Raw genomic sequence first — 22,881 nt, 5'->3', positions numbered from 1 at the left:
CTGTGGTCGTGTATTATCTTTTGTTTTCTGTTTCTTTCTCATTTTGTGTTGTTCATGTTCGTGTATTTTGGTTGCATCACTGTCAAGTCGTTCGCTTCACTGCATCTTACACAATGATGTCAAATTTCTCTTATACAAAATACTGATTTTCTAGTAGCTAAGTGAAACGAATTTTATGCAACGTAGAGAATTTGGCATAATGGACGATATTCTTACGGAAGCTGCAGATGTACCAATGTTCAAGACTGATGAAGCTCATTTTCATGTGGATAGATGTGTTAGTGGACAAAATTGTCGGTACTGGGCATCGGAGGACCTACACCAAAAACCTATCCACAGCTCAAAAATAACAGTGTAGTGTGTTATCTCCAAGGTAGGGAATGTTGGACCTTACTTTTTTGAAGAGGAAGGAGCAGCAGATTCTGCGACAGCGGGATGAAAATGGAACAAGCGCGCGAGCTCTTCACAGTACGTGTGAAGGAAAGCGGCAGCTTTTTAACACAAGGCATGGGCAGCTCTTTTACACAAGGCTTGGACGAGAAGCGAAATGCATGTACAAATTCGAAGGCGAGTAGGGAGAGGAAGTAAACCCTTGGCCTACGAGAAAAGCAGGTCGGTAAGAGAAACTAAAAAGTGATAGTGGGAGAGACGTGTGGGTCGTAAGGTGGCTAACAGGAACGAGCGTGCTGGATGAGAACGAGAATGGGGATCATATCTGTGAGTGTATATATGATGTCTTGGTAAAGATGGAGTGAGGAATATGCATAACGAACGTAGTGAACACCAAGGGTGAGAATATATTTGTAGGATTTCTAGTACTGACGGCGGAAACAGTACCGAAGCAGGGGTCGTTCAGACTGGACATCAGTGAGATCAAACAACAGCTGAAGTGCGAATAATTACATTGGGAAAGGAGGAGGAGGATCTTAGTGTTTAACGTCCCGTCGACAACGAGGTCATTAGAGACGGAGCGCTAGCTCGGGTGAGGGAAGGATGGGGAAGGAAATCGGCCGTGCCCTTTCGCAGGAACCATCCCGGCATTTGCCTGAAGCGATTTAGGGAAATCACGGAAAACCTAAATCAGGATGGCCGGAGACGGGATTGAACCGTCGTCCTCCCGAATGCGAGTCCAGTGTGCTAAGCACTGCGCCACCTCGCTCGGTAAACGACATTGGGAAAGAATATCCATACAAGTCATTTAAATGCAGAAGAAAAAGCCGCTTTTACTGAGCCTCGCACAATGTCGCTGTTTTTCACTTGCCTGGAGATAAGTTATCTTACACAGGTACTATCAAGCGTGAAACCCTGCCACTGGAAGCGAAACGTAGGATGTTCGCCAACTACTCAATACTCAGGCACAAAACGAGATGTTGGTGCAGTAAATGTAGAAAATATTATAGGATGTTATAATATTACGTGTTAAAAGCAGATGGAACTCTCCATTGCTAATGATTTCAAAAGGAACGGATGCGAGAGGAAAACGAAAGTGGCGTGTAGTCACCGACTATTGGTTCCTAAATGAAATCTCCTGTATTCCCTGTACCCACCACCAAGACGATTGATGATCTGCCAAGGCGCAAACATTTCCCGACATTCAATTTAGCAAAGGGCTGTTACCAAGTCCTATTAGACGAACAAGATAGAAAAAATTGCTTTCAGAACACCATATAGGCATTACGGATATTAATGTATGCCAATGACACTAAAACACTGAAGGTACAATCTTCTGGGTTTTTAGACCGCATCATATTTCTTCTATACAATCGACGTTTCGACCCCTCGTCTCGGTTCTTCTACAGGATCTTGTGGTGTCCACGGTGGACTGAAGATGATCCCAGCACAGGTGTTGAAACGTCGATTGTGTAGAAGAAATATGGCTGTTCAGTCAACTGTGAACATCGCTAGATCCTGAAGAAGATCCCAGCAGAAGAGTTAAAACCTCGTATTGAAGGAATATGACGTGGATTTAACAGCCAAAAAGCTCTTCCGTTCAGTGCGAATGAACACAAAAGCCTACAGATTTACGCAAGACTAAAAACCACTCCACGTACTTTTAGAATCTGATAAACTCCATTTTGACGGGACTATCAAGTAAAATACTGCTAACTTCCTGAATGGCATGGTTTTTTCGGGTACTTCTTGGAGGAACACAGTATTTGGCTAACGACGGTGTTTGAGAGGCTTAGATTGCAGTTCACAAATGTGAATTTCTGTGGAAAGAAATCGTGTTGTGACCAAGTCATGTTGACTAAGGACTTAAAGCCAGGCCCAAAAAAAGTCTAAGTGATAAAATGGCATTCACGGACAAAAACCACAAAGCAGCTGAGGGCTCTCCTAGGAACCACTAGGAACTGTCGGATACTATAGGAGATTCGTAAGTAATTTCAGCAAAATCGTCGATGCGACGCCTGAGTGATGGCAGCAGGGGGCGTAGTGGTGTGAGCAGGTAGCCTACAACAGCTTTTGGAGAGGTGAACACAAATAACGCTCCGATATCGCGTCTGGAAGTCACCAGCCAATAAACAAATAACTGTTGACGAACCAGATGCGTATCAAGTGTGCCCGAAGGGCCTTTGCATCCAAGGCTATAGACTTACAGATTATGTTCAGCAATAAGGGTCCAACGGTGCGCGATGCGGGAACCAGCGGTATATTTTGTATTTTACGCTCACTGGATGGGATAGTATGTGCCTAGAAATATAACCAATGTATTACTTCCTACTATGGACATTCCATAAGAATTTCTAAGAGCACCGGGCAGGTGGCAACTATTCACATTGTTGGGGAGAATCAATGAGACTGGCCAAATAGACTTACGGAAAAATATCGTCCACACAATTCCAAAGACAGGAACAGCCAACAATTCCGAGAATTACTTCCCGCTATCAATAATAAATTTCATCAGTTTCCTCGTACTCTGGATCTAAGAAATTCATTTTTTTCTTTCGCAGTCGACTGTCAATATTTTTCCAAGTAAGGCGTTACGCGACTCCTTTCTCACGCTCTTTCTTAGTTTCCCGGCACTTTGCTCTTTGTTAGTGACAGCCATTCATGTTACATTCGGTCTTTGGCGTAATGAGCAGCTCGTTTTACACTTGAAACATGTGACAACATTCGACTGTGTGCACGGGCCTCCGCGCCTGGTCACGTTGCTCAGCTGCCAGCTCATTACACACAGGACTTCCGTTACCCTACAACTACTGGGCGACAAGGCTGGGTCATTATCGGTTCTCCTAATTGGAAGTCGTATACTGTCGCACCCATTTCCCATCACAGTTGCCCCGTATTCCTCACCCTCTTATCGGAGCGAAAATCTCGTGTAACGTAGCCTGTTCTACTGAACGTGAAATTCCTTTCATTCCTGTTACGCATACCTATCCTTTTTCTTGCAGAACCTATCGAGCTTGTGTGCTAATCTCTTTGTTTCTGGTTATATCAACTATTCTCCACTTGCAGGCACTACTGTTTTGATTCTGTCGCCATATTCCCTTCAACGAACACAGCTATACTTAGCATACAAATGACCTCAAGACTGTCTGTTAAATCTGACTCTCGCGTTGTACCTTGAATGCCTTCTCTAGTGATGCTGATCTGCAGCCGCGAGCTAGGTGCGAATCTAAAGAGACAGGTGGGTCGTGGGGGTCATGACCCCCCCCCCCATTTCTTTTCAGAAAAGATTTTATATTTTCACATATGACAATATTCAGATTTTGGATATAATTTTTCGGAGAATAAAGTATAACGAAAAGTGAGAGTCCCGAAAATGTCAGGGATTTTTAGAACTCACAAGCTACGATTGAGACACCATACAAATTCGGTTACTTGGCTGAGTGTCTTTTCACGTACATGGACTTGCGGCACGACTTGTAACATTTTAGCCAGGCAAAGGCGTATATTTACAGGCTGACAGAATCAGCTGTTAGCAACAAATCTGATACGGTTAGTGAATCCGCAGGTAGAACCAGCAAACCGCGGGCAGCTGATTAAAAGAAGGTAGCAAGGGAAAGACCTTCCATTACGAAAATAGAAAGAACACAAATCTTACGAAGCAAATCTACGTGGGAACGTCTGAAATAATAGTATTTATCTCATTTGCACGATTGTATAGCCACAGCCTGCTTTCAGAGTAGTTGTTCTTGGTGAAATATTGATAATTTTTAATCCACACTTTCATTTTATGTTGTGTAAATTCTGACGCTGTCGCACGTGCGGTGGACCCACGGTCGGTGTATAAAGGAGCCACCGCGGCGTTTTTGATTTCAGTTTCGGCGAGGTTGTGCGACAACTTATGCACCTGAAGATGGCGAAAAGGTTGACCGCCGAAATATAGTGTCCAGATGACGATATGTTCCGGCTGGAGACCCGCCATGAATACAACCATTTATTACACCAGGAAAAGTTTACGGACCCATATCTGTGTACATTATGCACGCGCCTCTCTGCAAGGCATAGCTACTGTCGAACTCAGTACACGGAATGTAGTTCGTGAAGACTTTATGCCCTGGTATCGACATGTCCCCTGTTTAATATTTACGCCAGTTGCACGGTGAAATTAAGCTGAACTGTATGTCATTCATTCATCCACCGGTCGCAAAAATTTACAATTTTGCATTTTCCGTCGGTACCTGTATGAATGAAAATTTGTGACCAATTTGCATAGCTCCTCTGTGGTGAGACTTTTTTTCCGCTTCATATGTTTCCTGAACTGATTAAGATATTGTAATTAACTTTTCACCAAATGTGTTACAAACAAGTCCTCACTAAATGACATGTAGCCTCTTTTCATAGCTATGTTAATTCGCTTTTCAACTGGAACTATAGTAATTTGTGCTGCTAGTATCGAAGAGCTGAAACATACAAAGTCAACGGCGTTTCATTCTTGTCATTTGGATACTTTGGTTGGATGAACGTCGGACACGTAAGCTATTTCGAAATTAGAATACTTAATGACGGTGGTATTTTAAAATTCTTCACATTACATGATACAATACTTAGTAGAATTATGAAACTTGAAGCCACAAGAATATATCTTAGCCGATTTTTTATATTTTTTTCTATCCTTTGTAACTTAGTCATTTTAATTTTTGGATGGTTGCATCGAGCACAAAATTATAATGCGTGAAAAAGTACCAATTGGATGAAAATCAGTGTGGGTTTAGGCCTCTTAGAGGTTGTCAGGACCAGATCTTTAGCTTACGGCAAATAATGGAGAAGTGTTAAAGGTGGAACTGGGAATTGTATCTATGCTTTATAGATCTAGAAAAGGCATATGACCGGGTTCCTAGGAGGAAATTATTGTCTGTTCTACGAGATTATGGAATAGGAGGCAAACTTTTGCAAGCAATTAAAGGTCTTTACATAGTCAGGCAGCAGTTAGTTGACGGTAAATTGAGTTCATGGTTCAGAGTAGTTTCAGGGGTAAGACAAGGCTGCAACCTGTCTCCACTGTTGTTCATATTATTTATGGATCATATGTTGAAAACAATAGACTGGCTGGGTGAGATTAAGATATGTGAACACAAAATAAGCATTCTTGCATATGCGGATGACTTAGTTGTATTGGCAGATTCGATTGAAAGTTTTCAAAGTAATATTTCAGGGCTAGATCATAAATGTAAGGGCTATGGTATGAAGATTAGCATCTCCAAAACGAAAGTAATGTCAGTGGGCCAAATAGGAGGAACAAAGTTAGAACAGGTGGACGGTTTCAAGTACTTAGGATGCATATTCTCACAGGATGGACACATATGAAAGAACTGGAAGCGAGGTGTAGCAAAGCTAATGCAGTGAGCGCTCAGCTACGATCTACTCTCTTCTGCAAGAAGGAAGTCGGTACCAAGTCTAAGTTATCTGTGCACCGTTCAATCTTTCGACCAACTTTGTTGTATGGGAGCGAAAGCTCGGTGGATTCAGGTTACCCTATCAACAAGGTTGAGGTTACGGATATGAAAGTAGCTAGGATGATTGCAGGTTCTAGTAGATGGGAACAGTGGCAGGAGGGTGTCCACAATGAGGAAATCAAAGAAAAACTGGGAATGAACTCTATAGATGTAGCAGTCAGGATGAACAGGCTTAGATGGTGGTGTCGTGTTACACGCACGGGTGAAGAAAGGTTACCCAAGAGACTCATGCGTTCAGCAGTAGAGGGTAGGAGGAGTCGGGGCAGACCAAGGAGAAGGTACCTGGATTCGGTTAAGAATGATTTTGAAGTAGTACGTTTAACATCAGAAGAGGCACCAATGTTAGCACTGATTAGGGGATCATGGAGGAATTTTATAAGGGGAGCCGTGCTCCAGACTGAACGTTGAAAGGCATAATCAGACTTAAATGATGATGATGATGATGATTCAATATTCAGAGTTTCACAGTGTCAAGAGTGGCCCGAAAAAAACAGATTTCAGGCATTACCTCTTGACGAGGACAACGCAGTGCCCGACGGCCTTCACTTCACGACCGAGAGCAGCGTTGTTAACGTAGAGTTGCCTGTGCTAACAGACAAGCAACACTGCTTGAAATACCTGCAGAAATCAGTGTGGGTCGTACGACGAACGTATTCATTAGGACAGTGCGGCTAAATCTGATTACGCCAGCAGACAACCGACGCCAAAGCCTTTGCCAACAGCACGACTTAGCCTGCAGCATCTCTCCTGGGTTAGTGACCTTATCGGTTAGACTCTAAACGACTGAAAAACCGTGGCCTGGACATATAAGCCTCGATTTCAGTTGGTAAGAGCTTACGGTAGTGTTCAAGTGTGGCGCCGACCACACAAAGCCATGGATCGGATTTGTCAGCAAAGCACTGTGCAAGCTGGTAACGGCTCCTCAATGGTGTGGGCTGCAAGCTGGTGGCGGCTCCTTAATGGTGTGGGCTGTGATTACATGCAAGGGGTCTTCTTATCCAACTGAACCGATCATTGATTGGATATTTTTATGTTCGGCTGTTTGGAGAACATTTGCAGCCATACATGGAGGTCATATTCTCAAACATGGCACCGTGTCACACTTACTCGCAGTTAGTTTGAAGACCATTCTGTTATTCAATGATTTGGCCACCCAGATCGTCCGACATGAATCCCATCGAATATTGTAAAATGTAAATGTCGTGCGGCTAGGGCCTTCCGTCGCGTAGACCGTTCGCCTGGTGCAAGTCTTTCGAGTTGACGCCACTTCGGCGACTTGTGTGTCGATGGGGATGAAATGATGATGATAACGACAACACAACACCCAGTTCCTGAGCGAAGAAAATCTCCGACCCAGCCGGGAATCGAACCCATTATGACATTCCTTTGCTCTGACCACTCAGCTACCAGGGGCGGACATCGAATATTTATAGTACATAATCAGGAGTCCATTTTGTGTACGACGTCCTGCATCGACAACACTTTCGCAGTTACGGACGATTATAGAGACAGCATGGCTTAATATTTCTGCAGGCGACTTCCAACGACTTGTTGAATCAAGTTACATCGAACTGCCGCGCAACACCGGGCAAAAAGAACTCCGGCATAGTATCAGAAGGTACCCACTTACTTTTGTCACCTCAGTGTATCCTGGTTACCTAAATTCTTAACATGATCGTAAAATACTGTTTCGTCTTCTTCACTAGAAGTTCACGGAAAAAAATATTATTTCTTAAAATGCGTATCATGCTCTTCGTTTTTCCTAATATACGGGGATTGGAACTTTAGTAGTGGCAACTATTTATATGCAGCTTATAGAAAATAGACACGTTAGAAACTTTTACTGTTCTGTAAAGTAGTCACCAGCATTTTGCAGGGAATGCTTGGGCTCATATGGCTTAGGTACTGAATGATTTGTTGGATTGGTTGGTCTGGGAAGTGCTGTACCACCAAGTACATTCACCGGACATGAGCCCTTGAGACTGCGACTTGATTCCTAAATTGAAGGAAGCATTTCATGGCATTAGACTCAGAACTATTACAGAGACTCGTCGGCAATAGATTGTACATTTGAACTATCAACATTGGTGTGCTGTAAAGAGTTTCCTACGACCTCCACGTCGCTGACATCGTTTTGTACACAACGCTGATGACTGTTGTGAAGGACGTGAAAAATTTCAAATGTGTACCTCTTTTGTACGAGTAAACAAATAATTACCACTTTTAATGCTCCAAACCTAGTATTAATTGGAACTGAAGATTTCTCTCTCTTTCTTTCCTTATTGTCATTTCAAGAAGTCTTATTTTTCTACTGTTTCCATCACATTATTTTCATCCAGTTATGTCCTGATTTCTCTCTCTTCGCCTGTTGAAACATAAAAAGGCAAAAATTTTAAATTTTTATGTATCTATTTTGTCCAGTACAATCCGCAAGTGCTTTGTTTCATACAACCCTAACGTACCGTAACTGCAGATTGACATTGCCGTAGAAAAAAATAAAAAAGAAACTAAGAAGAAGAATCAGGTCCATAGCCGGTTTTTATATTGGTTCCTTGGCCTTCTTCGGATTACCATTGATGAATTGAGTTTTTCCTACACAAAGAAATCTAGAACATCCCAAAATCATAAAACGTCGAATGGATAACTTTACTAAATAATAAAAGATCATTCGCGGTTTGGTTTCTGTATTCTTAAACACAAACTATTGATTTACGATAATCGTTGAGCTTTCGCAGTAATGTAGTTTCCATCTGCTCATTACGACTTCACTAACATGTGTGAGTTTCACGTCGTCTCTTCTAGCCAATCTGGAGAGGCCAGAGAGATTACAATTACAGACAAGGAGTCTAGTTTTTCACATTGCTGACAAGACTGTACAGAGTTATTCTTAATGGGTGAAGCGATTTCACAGATTTTCAGCAGCTGTATTATTTGATATATTGTCGCAAAGCTTTCCACATAAAAAAACCCACAACGTTTGCTTTCTTTGACATATTAAAAGTGCTCCGTATGTGCCCCCTACTAATTCTGGAGATATGAAGTCGATAATCAAGTTCTTCCCATGTTAGGCGCAGCGTGTCCCTATCAATCTGTTCAAAAGCACTATCGAAGCAAGCTCGCAGTTTTGGTAGGTTCATTGATAGAGAAGGCGTAAACACTGAACCCCATCATGCAAGTCAGGTTATAAACAATTTCTATATATACCCTGACGCGAATGGTGGGTGTTACGCCATCGCCAAGGTAGCCCCTGGGGGCCGGTAACACATCTAACACTACACAGGACCGAGGTTGTCTAAGCCCAAGGCGTAAGCAATGGTAAACATCGGCTGTTTTGGAAACAGACATTCCGCGTACTATTTCCTGCAGAGGGAGTTGAGATAGCCTGCAGGAAGTAGTACGCGGAGTGTCTGTTTCCAAAACAGCCGAAGTTTACCTTTCCTTGCGCCTTGGGCATAGACAACCTCGGTCCTGTGTGGTGTTAGACGTGTTGTCGACCCCCAGGGGCTACCTCGGCGATGGCGTAACAATGGGGATCGGCTCAGAGGCAGTTAACTTTCCGCTATGCATTTTCTGTTAAAAAGCATTTTTCTGCTCAGGGTCCATCTTCAGCTGACGCGAAGCCGGTCGTGACTTTCAATAAAATGTATTTTGCAGCCAGTGCGGACCATTTCATTCAAAATGTGGAAATTTGGCTGTGGTTGCCTGCGGTTTAAAGTAACAAGGTAAACAGTGAAACTTTCACATAACCGCTCAAAAAGATAAATAAATAAATAAAAATAAAAAAAGAATGGTTTTACGTCGGGAGAGCATGGAGGCCATGACATGAATTACTGATCATCAACCCCACCATGACTGATCTATCGGTTCCTCAATTTCCTGTTTAAGAATTCACGAACATCACGATGGAACGGATACACAAGTGTCCTGTAACGCTCTTTTTGCAGAAGAAAAAGGGCCATGAATTTTGTAACGTGAGACTGCACAGAGCACGTTAACATTTGGCAAATGTCTAATGAACTGCACGATAGTGAGGGATTCTCCAGCAGATTCGCACCTTCCTATTCACTGCGCTATTCACAAAAAATGTTGCTTCATCACTGAAGACGAGTTTCTCACGAAACAGTCCTGTTCCTTAAGCTGTTCCAACTCACCGAAAATTCGTCATTCGGAGTCAGGGATAGTAGTAATAGCAAGCGATAAGGCTCCAGCATCAGACGTTTCCTTAAGCTCTTCCAAAATGGTCGGTTGTGGTATTTTCAGCTGTATGGTTGCTATGTTCGTCGACCCCTGTGGACTAAGTGCGAAACTCATGTGCACGCTGTCAACCGTTCTTTACTCCGAACCGTTGACTCCCCCCCTGCAGACTTGTTCCGAATCTTTAAACGGCGCTTATTATCGCCGAATGGTATCGGCAGTTAGTGGACCGTTGTTAACTTCGTTCTGAAGTGTAGTTGCATTGTGTCGGCAGACTAATATCGACGCATTTCAAGTGCAACATGCGCTTTCTCTCTGCCTGTCGCCATCTTGCATAACTGCTCACTGCTACACTTAAGTAGACAAATCTGAGGTGCGCTTGCAACAATACTAAACTTTTCGAGATTTTAAATTAAAGTGTTGGGTTTTGTGATAATATATAGGTGAATGTAGCTACAAAGAATTTATGAAATCCGTTCAATCATTTATAATGATAAAGGTAATTTATAATGACCTTTCTCCTTAAATAAAGTTTATTACGAGAAAAATTAGAATTTGGCGCTATTCCACAAAGGTTCTTCTCCAATCAACTGTAGTAGTAACTTTCTGCGTTAGCAGGTGCCAGTGCTGTACCCGCTTCCAAAATCGCCGCCATCGATGTTCGTATTAGACAGCGTTCTGTGATAGAAATTTTGATTGCAGAAGGTCAAACGCCGATTCATATTCATGCAAGACTTATAAATGTGTACGGTGATGCCACGGCGGATATCAACAACTTTAGAAGACAGTTCATCGCTGTAACGAAGTTGAAGGACAAACTCAGTGCCTGAGGAAACATGGAGTTGGTTCAAATGGCTCTGAGCACTATGGGACTTAACATCTGAGATCATCAGTCCCCTAGAACTTAGAACTACTTAAACCTAACTAACCTAAGGACATCACATACATCCATGCCCGAGGCAGGATTCGGACCTGCGACCGTAGCAGTCACACGGTTCCAGACTGAAGCGCCTAGAACCGCTCGGCCACCGCGGCCGGCCAAACGTGGAGTGGTAGGCCGGTGATTGAAATGACTCCACACAACATACGTCGAGTCGATGACACTGTTCGTGATGACCGCCGGGTGATTATACTTAAAGGTTTATGCAACTTGAGTACCAAGAATGTTAAACGACCAGAATAAAAAGACAAAAAATTGCTTCCCAAATCTTACAGGGCTTCCGTATGGAGAGAGAAGGAAAAAACTGTAACTAGAGAGGAAGCATTGGTTCATTTATTTTAACCAAAAAAATGAGCAGTCAATAGGAAGCCATCAGAGAAACTCACCGAAGAATAAAATGTTCAGATCGTTTGGTGGGCAGGGACAGTTATGGATACAGTAAGCCTTAGAAATGTGGTGCTACAGAAGAATGATGAATAGATGGCTGGATCACATAACTAATGCGGAGGTATTGAATAGAATTAGGGAGAAGAGGAGTTTATGGCACAACTTGACAAGAAGAAGGGACCGGTTGGTAGGATATGTGCTGAGGCATCAAGGGATCACAAATTTAGCATTGGAGGGCAGCGTGGAGGGTAAAATTGTAGAGGGAGACCAAGAGATGAATACACTAAGCTGATTCAGAAGGATGTAGGTTGCAGTAAATAATGGGAGATGAAGAAGCTTGCACAGGATAGCGTAGCATGGTGAGTTGCATCAAACCAGTCTCAGGACTGAAAACCACAACACCAACATACTGGGATGCGGCGGTTTTGATTGTGGTTGGATTTTTGGAGCGGGGGTGCACAATAACTTCTGCCTAGAATTTTGGAACAGATTAAAGCACGTTTCCAGCGACTTAGTCCAACCAATTTACGGCGAATGTTCTTCTTTATCATGACCATACAAGACTAATAACAAGGCGTCGCACCACTGAAGGGGTTATGAAAATTTGATGGAAAGGCTTGCCTCATCCCCCGTACAATCCTGACCTGGCACCATCTGACTTCCATCTCTTCGGGCCGATAAAAGAGTCTCGTCGTGGGACTGACTTTGAAGATGACGAGGCCGTGAAAACGTCCGCATGTCAATGGCTTCGGGAGCAGAATCGTGGGTTTTACCACACCTGAATACACGTCCATGTTAAAAGATGGACCAAAACTGGTGAAATGGACGGAGATTATTGTAAAGTCAGAAATCTATCGTCAATGTTGTGGTTTTCAACCTATGTAGTTGCATTTGAAAATCTTGACAAATATAAAAAAAAGCATAGGAGGCATTACTTTTTGACAGACCCTCGTAATTTGCAATTGACTTTAAATGTACTTTTTACGTAAATGTAACAAGAAACCAGTGTAAATGCTATAATTAATTTTACAAAATTTACACACTTACTTTTCTTGTTAATGAAGTTGAATATTATTATCTTCATGCCGAAAGAAAGCCGCAGTTGACAAAGCAAAAATACATTATTTTAAAAAATGCAATTATCGATACCCACCAGTGTCGGAGGCTTTCTAATATGCGCAGTCCAAGGAAAAAAAGAAAGAAGATTATTCACCAGAAAGGAGTTACCCAAATGGAACTGAATTCGGCAGATGTGATTTACATGTACAGACAAACAAATAATTACGATTTACAAAAATGTTGTAATTTATTCAATTGAAAAACGTTCCCAAATAGAGCAAGTCAATGATGCGTTCGTCCTCCTCTGACTCTTATCCAAGCAGTTATTCGGCTTCTCATTGAATGATAGGGTAGTTCGATATCCTCCTGAAGGAAATCGTGCCAAATTATGTCCAACTGTGCGTCAAATCTTCAAAATCCTGAAATGGTTGGAGGGCCCTCCCCTGCAAGCGTTCCCAAATTGGCAGAGATCCGGTGAACTTGCTGGTGAAGGTAGGGTTTGGCAAGCACGAAAACAAGCAGTAGAAACACCCGCAGTGTGCGGTTGGTCGTTATCTCGATGAAATGTAAGCCCAGAATGCCTTCACATGAAAGGCAACAGAACGGGGCGTAGAACATAGGCGAGGTAGCGCTCCGCTGTAAGCGTAACACGAATGACAATAGAAGGGATCATACTATGAAATGAAGTGGCATCCCAAACCATCACTTCTGACTGTCGGACCGAGAGTCAGATTGGTATCCCACCGCTGTCTTGCACGTCTCAAAACACGTCTTCGGCCTCGAATCTCATTGAATGGAGTAGATTTGTATTCAGTGTATTCAGTGATGAGTCCCGCTTGGAATCGAGTTCTGATGACTAGCGAAGACGTATCTCGAGAAGCCCTGGACAGCGGTGGGGGGTACCAACCTGACTGCGCCCCGCGATACGACCCGACAGCCAGGAGCCATGGTCTCAGGTGTCATTTCTTTTCATAGGAGGACTCTTTTCTTTACAGCACAGCGGTAAGTCGGTGAAGTTCTACGTCCCACTTCGTTGTCCTTCCCCACTTTGTCCAGCAACGTCACCGGATCTCTATCGAATTCAGATTGTGTGGAGCATTATGACCATGGCCCTCCAATCATCTAGGGACTATGACGATATAACGCGCCTATTGGACACTGAGTGGCGTAAAGTTCCTCAAGAGGACAGGCAATAACTCTATCAATGAAAGTCAACCCCAATAACTACTTGCATAAGGACCAGAGGTATTCAATGCATTATTGACTTGCTCAGTTTGTGAAGCTCTTTCACTCCAATAAACCAACCAATTTTTCAGAAAATATAATCATTTGTTTGTCTGTAAATGCAAATCACGTACACCGATTGCTGTCCAATTTTGATAATTTCTTCTTAGTCGATCTTCTTCTTTTTTTGTTTTGTTTTTCTTCGTGTGTATTAGGTTTGACAGCATCACAAGTGATGCCACAAGTATTGTAACTACACTACTGGCCATTAAAATTGCTACACCAAGAATAAATACAGATGATAAACCGGTATTCATTGGACAAATGCATTATACTAGAACTGACGTGTGATTACGTTTTCACGCAATTTGGGTGCATAGATCCTGAGAAATCAAAACCCAGAACAACCACCTCTGCCCGTAATAACGGCCTTGATACGCCTCGGCATTGAGTCAAACAGGGCATGGATGGCGTGTACAGGTACAGCTGTCAATGCAGCTTCAACACGATGCCAAAGTTCATCAAGAGTAGTGACTGGCGTATTGTGACGAGCCAGTGGCTCGGCCACTATTGACCAGACGTTTTCAATTGGTATGACATCTGGAGAATGTGCTGGCCAGGACAATAGTCGAACATATTCTGGGCCGCAACACATCTGAAATGTAACGTCCACTGTTCAAAGTGCCGTCAGTGCGAACAAGAGGTGATCGAGACGTGTAACCAATGGCACCCCATACCATCACGCCGAGTGATACGCCAGTATGGCGATGACGAATACACGCTTCCAATGTGCGTTCACCGCGATGTCGCCAAACACGGATGCGACCATCATGATGCTGTAAACAGAACCTGGATTCATCCGAAAAAATGACGTTTTGCCATTGGTGCACCGAGGTTCGTCGTTGAGTACACGATTGCAGGCGCTACTGTCTGTGACGCAGCGTCAAGGGTAACCGTAGCCGTGGTCTCCGAGCTGATAGTCCGTGCTGCTGCAAACGTCGTCAAACTGTTCGTGAAGATGGTTGTTGTCTTGCAAACGTCCCAATCTTTTGACACAGGGAACGAGACGTGGGTGCACGATCCGTTACAGCCATGCGGATAAGATGCCTGTCATCCCGACAGCTAGTGATACGAGGCCGTTGGGATCCAGCACGGCGTTCCGTATTACCCTCGTGAACGCACCGATTCCATATTCTGCTAACAGTCGTTGGATCTCGACCAAGGTGGGAAGCAATGTTGAGATACGATAATCCGCAATCGCGATAGGCTACAATCCGACCTTTATCAAAGTGGGAAACGTGATGGTACGCATTTCTCCCCCTTACACGAGGCAACACAACAATGTTTCACCAGGCAACGCCGGTCAACTGCTGTTTGTGTATGAGAAATCGGTTGGAAACTTTCCTCATGTCAGTTCGTTGTAGGTGTGGCCACCGACGCCAACCATGTGCGAATGCTCTGAAAATCTAATCATTTGAATATCACGGCATCTTCTTCCTATCGGTTAAATTTCACGTCTGTAGCACGTCACCTTCATGGTGTAGCAATTGTAATGGCCAGATTGTAGCACTGGTCTTGTTAACTCGATGTCCGACGGTACCACGTGAGATACAGAGTAAGTGTACGGGTTGCGTCGCCGCAGGACTACCTGCCGCGGCGGCTGCCTGCGCGCTCGGACGACTTCCGGACGGCGTCGCGCGGCTACACGCTGCTGCTGGCGGTCATGTGCATCACGCAGTGGCGATCCGGATGGGCGACTGCCAAACCGCTGGACCTGCGCGCCACCCTCCTATTGTCCGCCGTCTGCCTCGTAGCCCTGCTGTGCGTGCGTTCGACCAAGGGCCTGCTCACGCCGCCCTTCTTCGTCTTCTTGGACCGCCACGGCGAGTTTTTCGCCATCTCCACCAGGTTCCGCACGTCGGTGAGTCACTCGGAGCTGCGCTTTTGCTAACCCTTAACAACGCCTACGGCTGCGCGTCGTGGCCTCGCACGGTGCAGAATCGTCAGCAATCACGCACGCACTGGTTGTGTGTTGTTGTTGTGGTCTTCATTCCTGAGACTGGTTTGCTGCAGCTCTACATGCTACTCTATCCGGTGCAAGCTTATTCATCTCCCAGTACCTGCTGCAGCCTACATCCTTCTGAATCTGCTTAGTGTATTCATCTCTTGGTCTCCCTCCACGCTGCCCTCCAATGCTAAATCTGTGATCCCTTGATGCCTCAGAACGTGCCCTACCAACTGGTAACTTCTTCTTCTCAAATTGTGCCACAAACTCCTCTTCTCCCCAATTCTATTCAATACCTCCTCATTAGTTATGTGATCTACCCATCTATTCTTCTGCATTCTTCTGTAGCACTACATTTCGAGAGCTTCTATTCTCTTCTTATCCAAACTATCGAACACGTTTCACTTCCATACATGTGTACACTCCATACTAATACTTTCAGAAACGACTTCCTGACATCTAAATCTATACTCGATGTTAACAAATTTCTCTTCTTGAGAAACGCTTTCCTTGCCATTGCCAGTCTACATTTTATATCCTCTCTACTTCGACCATCATCAGTTATTTTGCTCCCCAAATAGCAAAACTCCTTTACTACTTTAAGTGTCTCATTTCCTAATCGAATTCCCTCAGCATCACCCGAATTAATTCTACTACAATCCATTATCCTCGTTTTGCTTTTGTTGATGTTCATCCTATATCCTCCTTTCAAGACACTGTCCATTCCGTTCAACTGCTCTTCCAAGTCCTTTGCCGTCTCTGACAGAATTACAATGTCATCGGCGAACCTCAAAGTTTTTATTTCTTCTCCATGGATTTTAATACCTATTCCGAATTTTGTTTGTTTCCTTTACTGCTTGCTCAATATACAGGTTGAATAACATCGGGGAGAAGCTACAACTCTGTCTCACTCCCTTCCCAACCACAGCTTCCCTTTCATGTCCCTCGACCTTAATACTGCCATCTGGTTTCTGTATAAATTGTAAATAGCCTTTCGCTCCCTGTATTTTAACCCTGCCACCTTTAGAATTCGAAAGACTTATGTAGAAACATAGAATTAAAGGATCAGTTTTTCGAAACCCCGTTATTTTCTCGCATACCAACGCATAAGTTTGCGATTTGGCTCAAAGGTGCCTGTAATGGCGTAAAAGCGTTGCGCCCTCGAGTCACCCTCAGGCTAAGAGACGCTTGAATCAGCAGGATGTCGACAGATGCGGAAAAAAGACCACAGCTCAGAAGTTCATGTGATGTGTAAAGTGGTTTAATTATGTCACACTGGCACCATAAGTTACTACAACTCCGCCTAGCGCCACTGTGGACCTACGTAGCAGTCGCGATAGCAAGGTCGTCGCAGCCTCTGTTACATACACTTCACCTCTGCTGTGGCGGTCAGAAAAGCAAATCTCAGCGTTGAGTCGTCATGTAAGATGCACCGCCACTCAAAATCTACACGAAAAAGCCTCAGCGGGTGTCATAATCTTGATGATGATGAAGTCCAATACTCCACAACAGATGGCATCTGGCTTCGGAGGAGTGTCATGTGCTTGCTTACCTGCATGCGCCTTGGAATACTACTGTGTAGGTACATTTTTGAAATTCTCAGTAAGTGATGGGCGGTTGCCACCAAGGGTTTTGCCGAATTGGGCTCTTATTGGGGCCGTCTGCTGTTTCATTCCCACTTATGTCAATGTTGCAACCCTGTGTGATCACAGCACAGGAGGGCATGAAATAAGACCACTGAAAAAGAATAAAGACCTTTTACTGTTTTGGATCATGTTTAAATTCGTCGAATCGTTTTGAACGGTCCCTAGTGGCTCAACTCGGCACATCAGGGCAAACATTACGATCGGGTTCCACACCGAAGTGCTCAGATCACGTTCAGTGTTTCTGCTGCCCATTGATATCCGTCAAGATGGGTGTGTACTGTGCCAAAGGTTGACGAGAATGTTCTACTTTTGCTCATCGCACTTCGAACTGTCATTTGCAACCACGAAATGTGTGGGAATCAATGCTCCAGTGAAACGGCTGATTTCATAGAGGTCCTTTCTGCCACTCCCTACTGGCTCTTCCTGCCCAATCCGAGCGGCAGTGAATATGAAATGTTTTCCTCGGCCACTTACAAGTAAACCGCGTGATTTCAACGTGGAGCGAGGGGCTTCTAACGTCAATCGCTGAGACTTCAAAAGAAGGGGTGAAATATGGATAAAAGGAGCTGTGATGAGCTTCCTATCTTTGACACATTCACTGTGGTATTGGTCAGAATTGTGTCGAAATCTGGTGCCAGTATGACATCATTAATCCTCTACACAAGTCACATGAACTTTTGATCCGTGGCCTTCTTTTCGCAAGTGTCGACATCTTGCTTTTTGAAGCGTCTTAGAACCCGAGGGTGACGTCGCAGGGAGCCATGTTTTTCCACCACTACGGAAAAAAGGATGAAGGATCTTTGAGCCAGACGGAATGGGACGCGTTTACGGGGTTTCGAAAAAGTGCTCTCAAACATTTTTCTCGGTGTAGTAACGGAAGATAGACACTGAGAATAACTTTTTACTCCAGCCAAGGCACAGCATCTTACAGCTGCACAGATTTCTGGAGGTGACAGCTGCCGGCCGACGGTCTAGCGCACGCTGTTATGCTATCTGCAGATAGAGATACACCTCTGTATCAAGATCTTCTAACCTCTAAAATGCATTAAAATGTGGTATAATCCGGAATGGTTTGTTAATAGCACTCTGTGAGGAAGAAAAATATGACGATTTTTCAACTCTGTGGAAGAACGTCCACGAAAAAAAAAGCTCGTGTAGTTTGCCAATTCTACGTTGTAGTACAAAATTGTACCCTCTAATGTTGCCCAGTTTCTTTAAAAGGAAGTGATAAGATAACTATGTATTCACATTAAGAATTGACATTTCTGTATAGACTCTCGCTGTATATGGTGTTTATAATTATATAGTATTACTTGCTGACTCATCAATAGGTTATATATAATTCCAGCAAACGTTTGCATTACATACGCTTTGATGATGTGACAACCGCCACAAAAGCACTTAATTCATTAGAACATTGGAAAAAATGGTAAAAACGGAAAAAAGGACAGACGTGGAAAAATCCCGAAAAATGCGGATACAGGATATTGTCATTCATACATGGAGAGTAGTCGAAATTTGAAGCGTAACCAGTAGATCAAAGTGCTTAAAACACGACATGCTCTAGTCGTACCTATATGACAGCTGCCGCTGATCAGTATTTTGTTAAGTATCTCCTCGCATCTTCAGCGTGTCTGCGAAGATTTGACAGCCGTTGTTAAAGTGCATACTGTGTTATTAACATAAGAGCAGGTGTGGATTTCACTCCTTACCATCCAGTTGTGATATAGATTCACCATCCAGCCGTAGAATGTAACAAAAAATGTTCTTCTAAAATGCCTGCATTGAAAAAGTCATGTAAGCTTGCTTTGCTACCTATCAAAAGCGAACCCTTACATAAACACTATAACCCATAGCTTGTGGTGGATGTGAAGTGTGTTGTAATATTAGTTAGCAGGTATGTTGTCTTAAGCTATCTTAAATACAGATTTATGCTTTATGACCTCGTAGTAACGATGACACTCATTTATAATTTTATCCTATGTTGATAAAACAGAATAATGATAAAGCTGCCCTTTATACCGAACAGGGATGTGCATCACTGACGCTGATTTTGATTTCATCAGAGAATTCTAAACATGATAACAGAAAATAATCGAGTTCCCAGAACGTCATTATTTTTAAGATCGATGTTCAATAATAAATTTACAGAACACCGTAAGAAACCAACATACAAGCAAGGTAAGGGATTCAGCCAAAACTTTCCAAAAAACGAACCACCCAGTCAATTCATAACAGAGCTATACCTATCACAAATGTTTCTACTGTTGGCTAAACTGCTATTGTTTGGAATAGTTAGACATAATTCGTTTTTCAATTAGAAACTTCACTTTCGAGATAAAAAATGGTTTTGACAAACAACAGTTCAAGACGGAAAATAAATGTCTACACATTTCTAGAATATTCGTCGCATTTACATAATTATTGGCTATATACATATCGAATTTGTGTTTCATATACAGAAAACTGAGCTCTACATGTTGATTGTCGCATTTATTATATGGAGATAATTATTCAGCAGTGAGTATAATCTTTAAATATAACACGCACCATTCCAAAAGTGGATACGATTGATTCCTAAACGCAATACAGTGTCGCCTACAGCCTAGATACCTGCTTCACAGCGGTGAACTGCGGGTTGCCTTTGCTCCGCCACACTAGCGCGGCAGACACAAGTGCAGCAGTGAACTCATAGCTGATAAAAAAAGCCTCCAAACTAAAAAGGTGCTGGCCAAAAGGAGAGGGCCAGAATTATGACCAAAGCTGTGACAAGTACACAAAAAAGAAAGCAAATTGAGGAGACTGATTATGATTCTGACTCTCTTTGAAGCTCTCGCAGCATGGATGATGTCGATCTCTTTGGAGAAAGCATACGAGATCTTATCGCACACGAAGATGGAGAATATTATATCTTGGTTAAATTCCGGGGAGGAAAGGGAAATTCATACAACTATAGATATGTCTCCGCCATAGAAATTTACTGGAAAATGCCATAAAAGTTATGGCTCTAAAGTCTGTAGACATAAAATACTCTGTAACATAAATGAAAAAGACATTTCTCTTATTATAAGAGTGATCTGACAGGTAAGTTGTCAATTCCTTATGCTGGTGTGGAAAATATCAAACGAGAAATCTGCTTTGAGTTTAAAGGTTCTGTTCATGTTCAAGGAAGAAAAAAGAAAGGAAAAGACGCTGAGTTTCTTTAGTGTACCTCCTGTTTTTGTATTAGTGTTAATATTTCAAGTATTCGTGTAATTAGCTCCTATACCTGCTCGGATAGCCCCAGATCGAATCAGCCCGGAAAATTAACGTACGACGGTCGGTATGCTGGTCTGTCTAGATGTGGCTTATAGGCCGTTTCTCCCCTCTCACTAGGTGAATACCGGGCTGGTACCCAGTTCCACTCTGAGTTATACGATTCGCAGACATTTAGCAAACTTTCGAACACTTTTACGTGTATAACACTACACGGAGACAGTTGGGGTCCACACATTCTTTCTCGGGGCTAATAGGGCGACAGTAAGGACATTCGGGCACTCCTTAAAATATGCATGACAATTCTGTTAATAAGCATGCCGACCCTATATTGGTGCGAGACAAAGGCACAAGAAAAAGAAGAAGAATTGTAAGCAGATTCTACAGATTACTAGTTCCCTTTATGGGACTTAAAATAGGAAAAGCAAATAAAGAAATACTTGTAATTCACTCTGACGTACATTTCATGCCAGAAATACAGTAGATACATCCCCCCCCCTCACCCCTCCCCCGCCCCCCTCCCCAGCACCTCCAGAAAAATCCCAGTCACACATATGTGTCGTTATGTGGTGGGATCTCTGTCTCATTTTTAAGACCCCATCTTCTAAATTCAGTATACATACACTCCTGGAAATTGAAATAAGAACACCGTGAATTCATTGTCCCAGGAAGGGGAAATTTTATTGACACATTCCTGGGGTCAGATACATCACATGATCACACTGACAGAACCACAGGCACATAGACACAGGCAACAGAGCATACACAATGTTGGCACTAGTACAGTGTATATCCACCTTTCGCAGCAATGTAGGCTGCTATTCTCCCATGGAGACGATAGTAGAGATGCTGGATGTAGTCCTGTGGAACGGCTTGCCATGCCATTTCCACCTGGCGCCTCAGTTGGACCAGCGTTCGTGCTGGACGTGCAGACCGCGTGAGACGACGCTTCATCCAGTCCCAAACATGCTCAATGGGGGACAGATCCGGAGATCTTGCTGGCCAGGGTAGTTGACTTACACCTTCTAGAGCACGTTGGGTGGCACGGCATACATGCGGACGTGCATTGTCCTGTTGGAACAGCAGGTTCCCTTGAAGGTCTAGGAATGGTAGAACGATGGGTTCGATGACGGTTTGGATGTACCGTGCACTATTCAGTGTCCCCTCGACGATCACCAGAGGCGTACGGCCAGTGTAGGAGATCGCTCCCCACACCATGATGCCGGGTGTTGGCCCTGTGTGCCTCGGTCGTATGCAGTCCTGATTGTGGCGTTCACCTGCACGGCGCCAAACACGCATACGACCATCATTGGCACCAAGGCAGAAGCGACTCTCATTGCTGAAGACGACACGTCTCCATTCGTACCTCCATTCACGCCTGACGCGACACCACTGGAGGCGGGCTGCACGATGTTGGGGCGTGAGCGGGACCGTAGCCCAGCTTCATGGAGATGGTTGCGAATGGTCCTCGCCGATACCCCAGGAGCAACAGTGTCCCTAATTTGCTGGGATGTGGCGGTGCGATCCCCTACGGCACTGTGTAGGATCCTACGGTCTTGGCGTGCATCCGTGCGTCGCTGCGGTCCGGTCCCAGGTCGACGGGCACGTGCACCTTCCGCCGACCACTGGCGACAAGATCGATGTACTGTGGAGACCTCACGCCCCACGTGTTGAGCAATTCGGCGGTACGTCCACCCGGCCTCCCGCATGCCCACTATACGCCATCGCTCAAAGTCCGTCAACTGCACATACGGTTCACGTCCACGCTGTCGCGTCATGCTACCAGTGTTAAAGACTGCGATGGAGCTCCGTATGCCACGGCAAACTGGCTGACACTGACGGCGGCGGTGCACAAATGCTGCGCAGCTAGCGCCATTCGACGGCCAACACCGCGGTTCCTGGTGTGTCCGCTGTGCCGTGCCTGTGATCATTGCTTGTACAGCCCTCTCGCAGTGTCCGGAGCAAGTATGATTGGTCTGACACACCGGTGTCAATGTGTTCTTTTTTCCATTTCCAGGAGTGTATTTTCGACATGCACTAACATATTTTAGTATTTCAATCCAAAAACATGATAAACTTAATTTTTTTAGTCTACATACGTAATTTTAAATCCAGTGTCATTTTAAAGCAGTTTATACTGCCTAACATTCACATTTTTTCCTAAATATTACATTTTTCTTTAAAAAAAATAGACAAATTTTGTGATTTTATATCATATTTAGGTCACCTTATCCTATCTGTTACTGTACTTATGAATTAATAAATACAGAA

General features: G+C 43.8%; 1 protein-coding gene across 1 annotated transcript in view; it reads left to right on the top strand.

Moving 5' to 3' along the window:
- The window catches only part of LOC126278683 (uncharacterized), a 423,081-nt gene that overhangs the window by 80,624 nt on the left and 319,576 nt on the right, over positions 1 to 22,881 (top strand). The window contains exon 3 of the mRNA XM_049978936.1: positions 15,347 to 15,625. Within this exon, the coding sequence (XP_049834893.1) occupies positions 15,347 to 15,625 (279 nt within the window). The remainder of the gene's footprint in view (positions 1 to 15,346; positions 15,626 to 22,881) is intronic.

Source organism: Schistocerca gregaria, chromosome 6, assembly GCF_023897955.1.
Source record: "Schistocerca gregaria isolate iqSchGreg1 chromosome 6, iqSchGreg1.2, whole genome shotgun sequence".
Classification (NCBI taxonomy): domain Eukaryota; kingdom Metazoa; phylum Arthropoda; class Insecta; order Orthoptera; family Acrididae; genus Schistocerca; species Schistocerca gregaria.
Note: the sequence above shows the minus strand (reverse complement) of the source record. Positions and strands in the feature narration are given on the sequence as shown.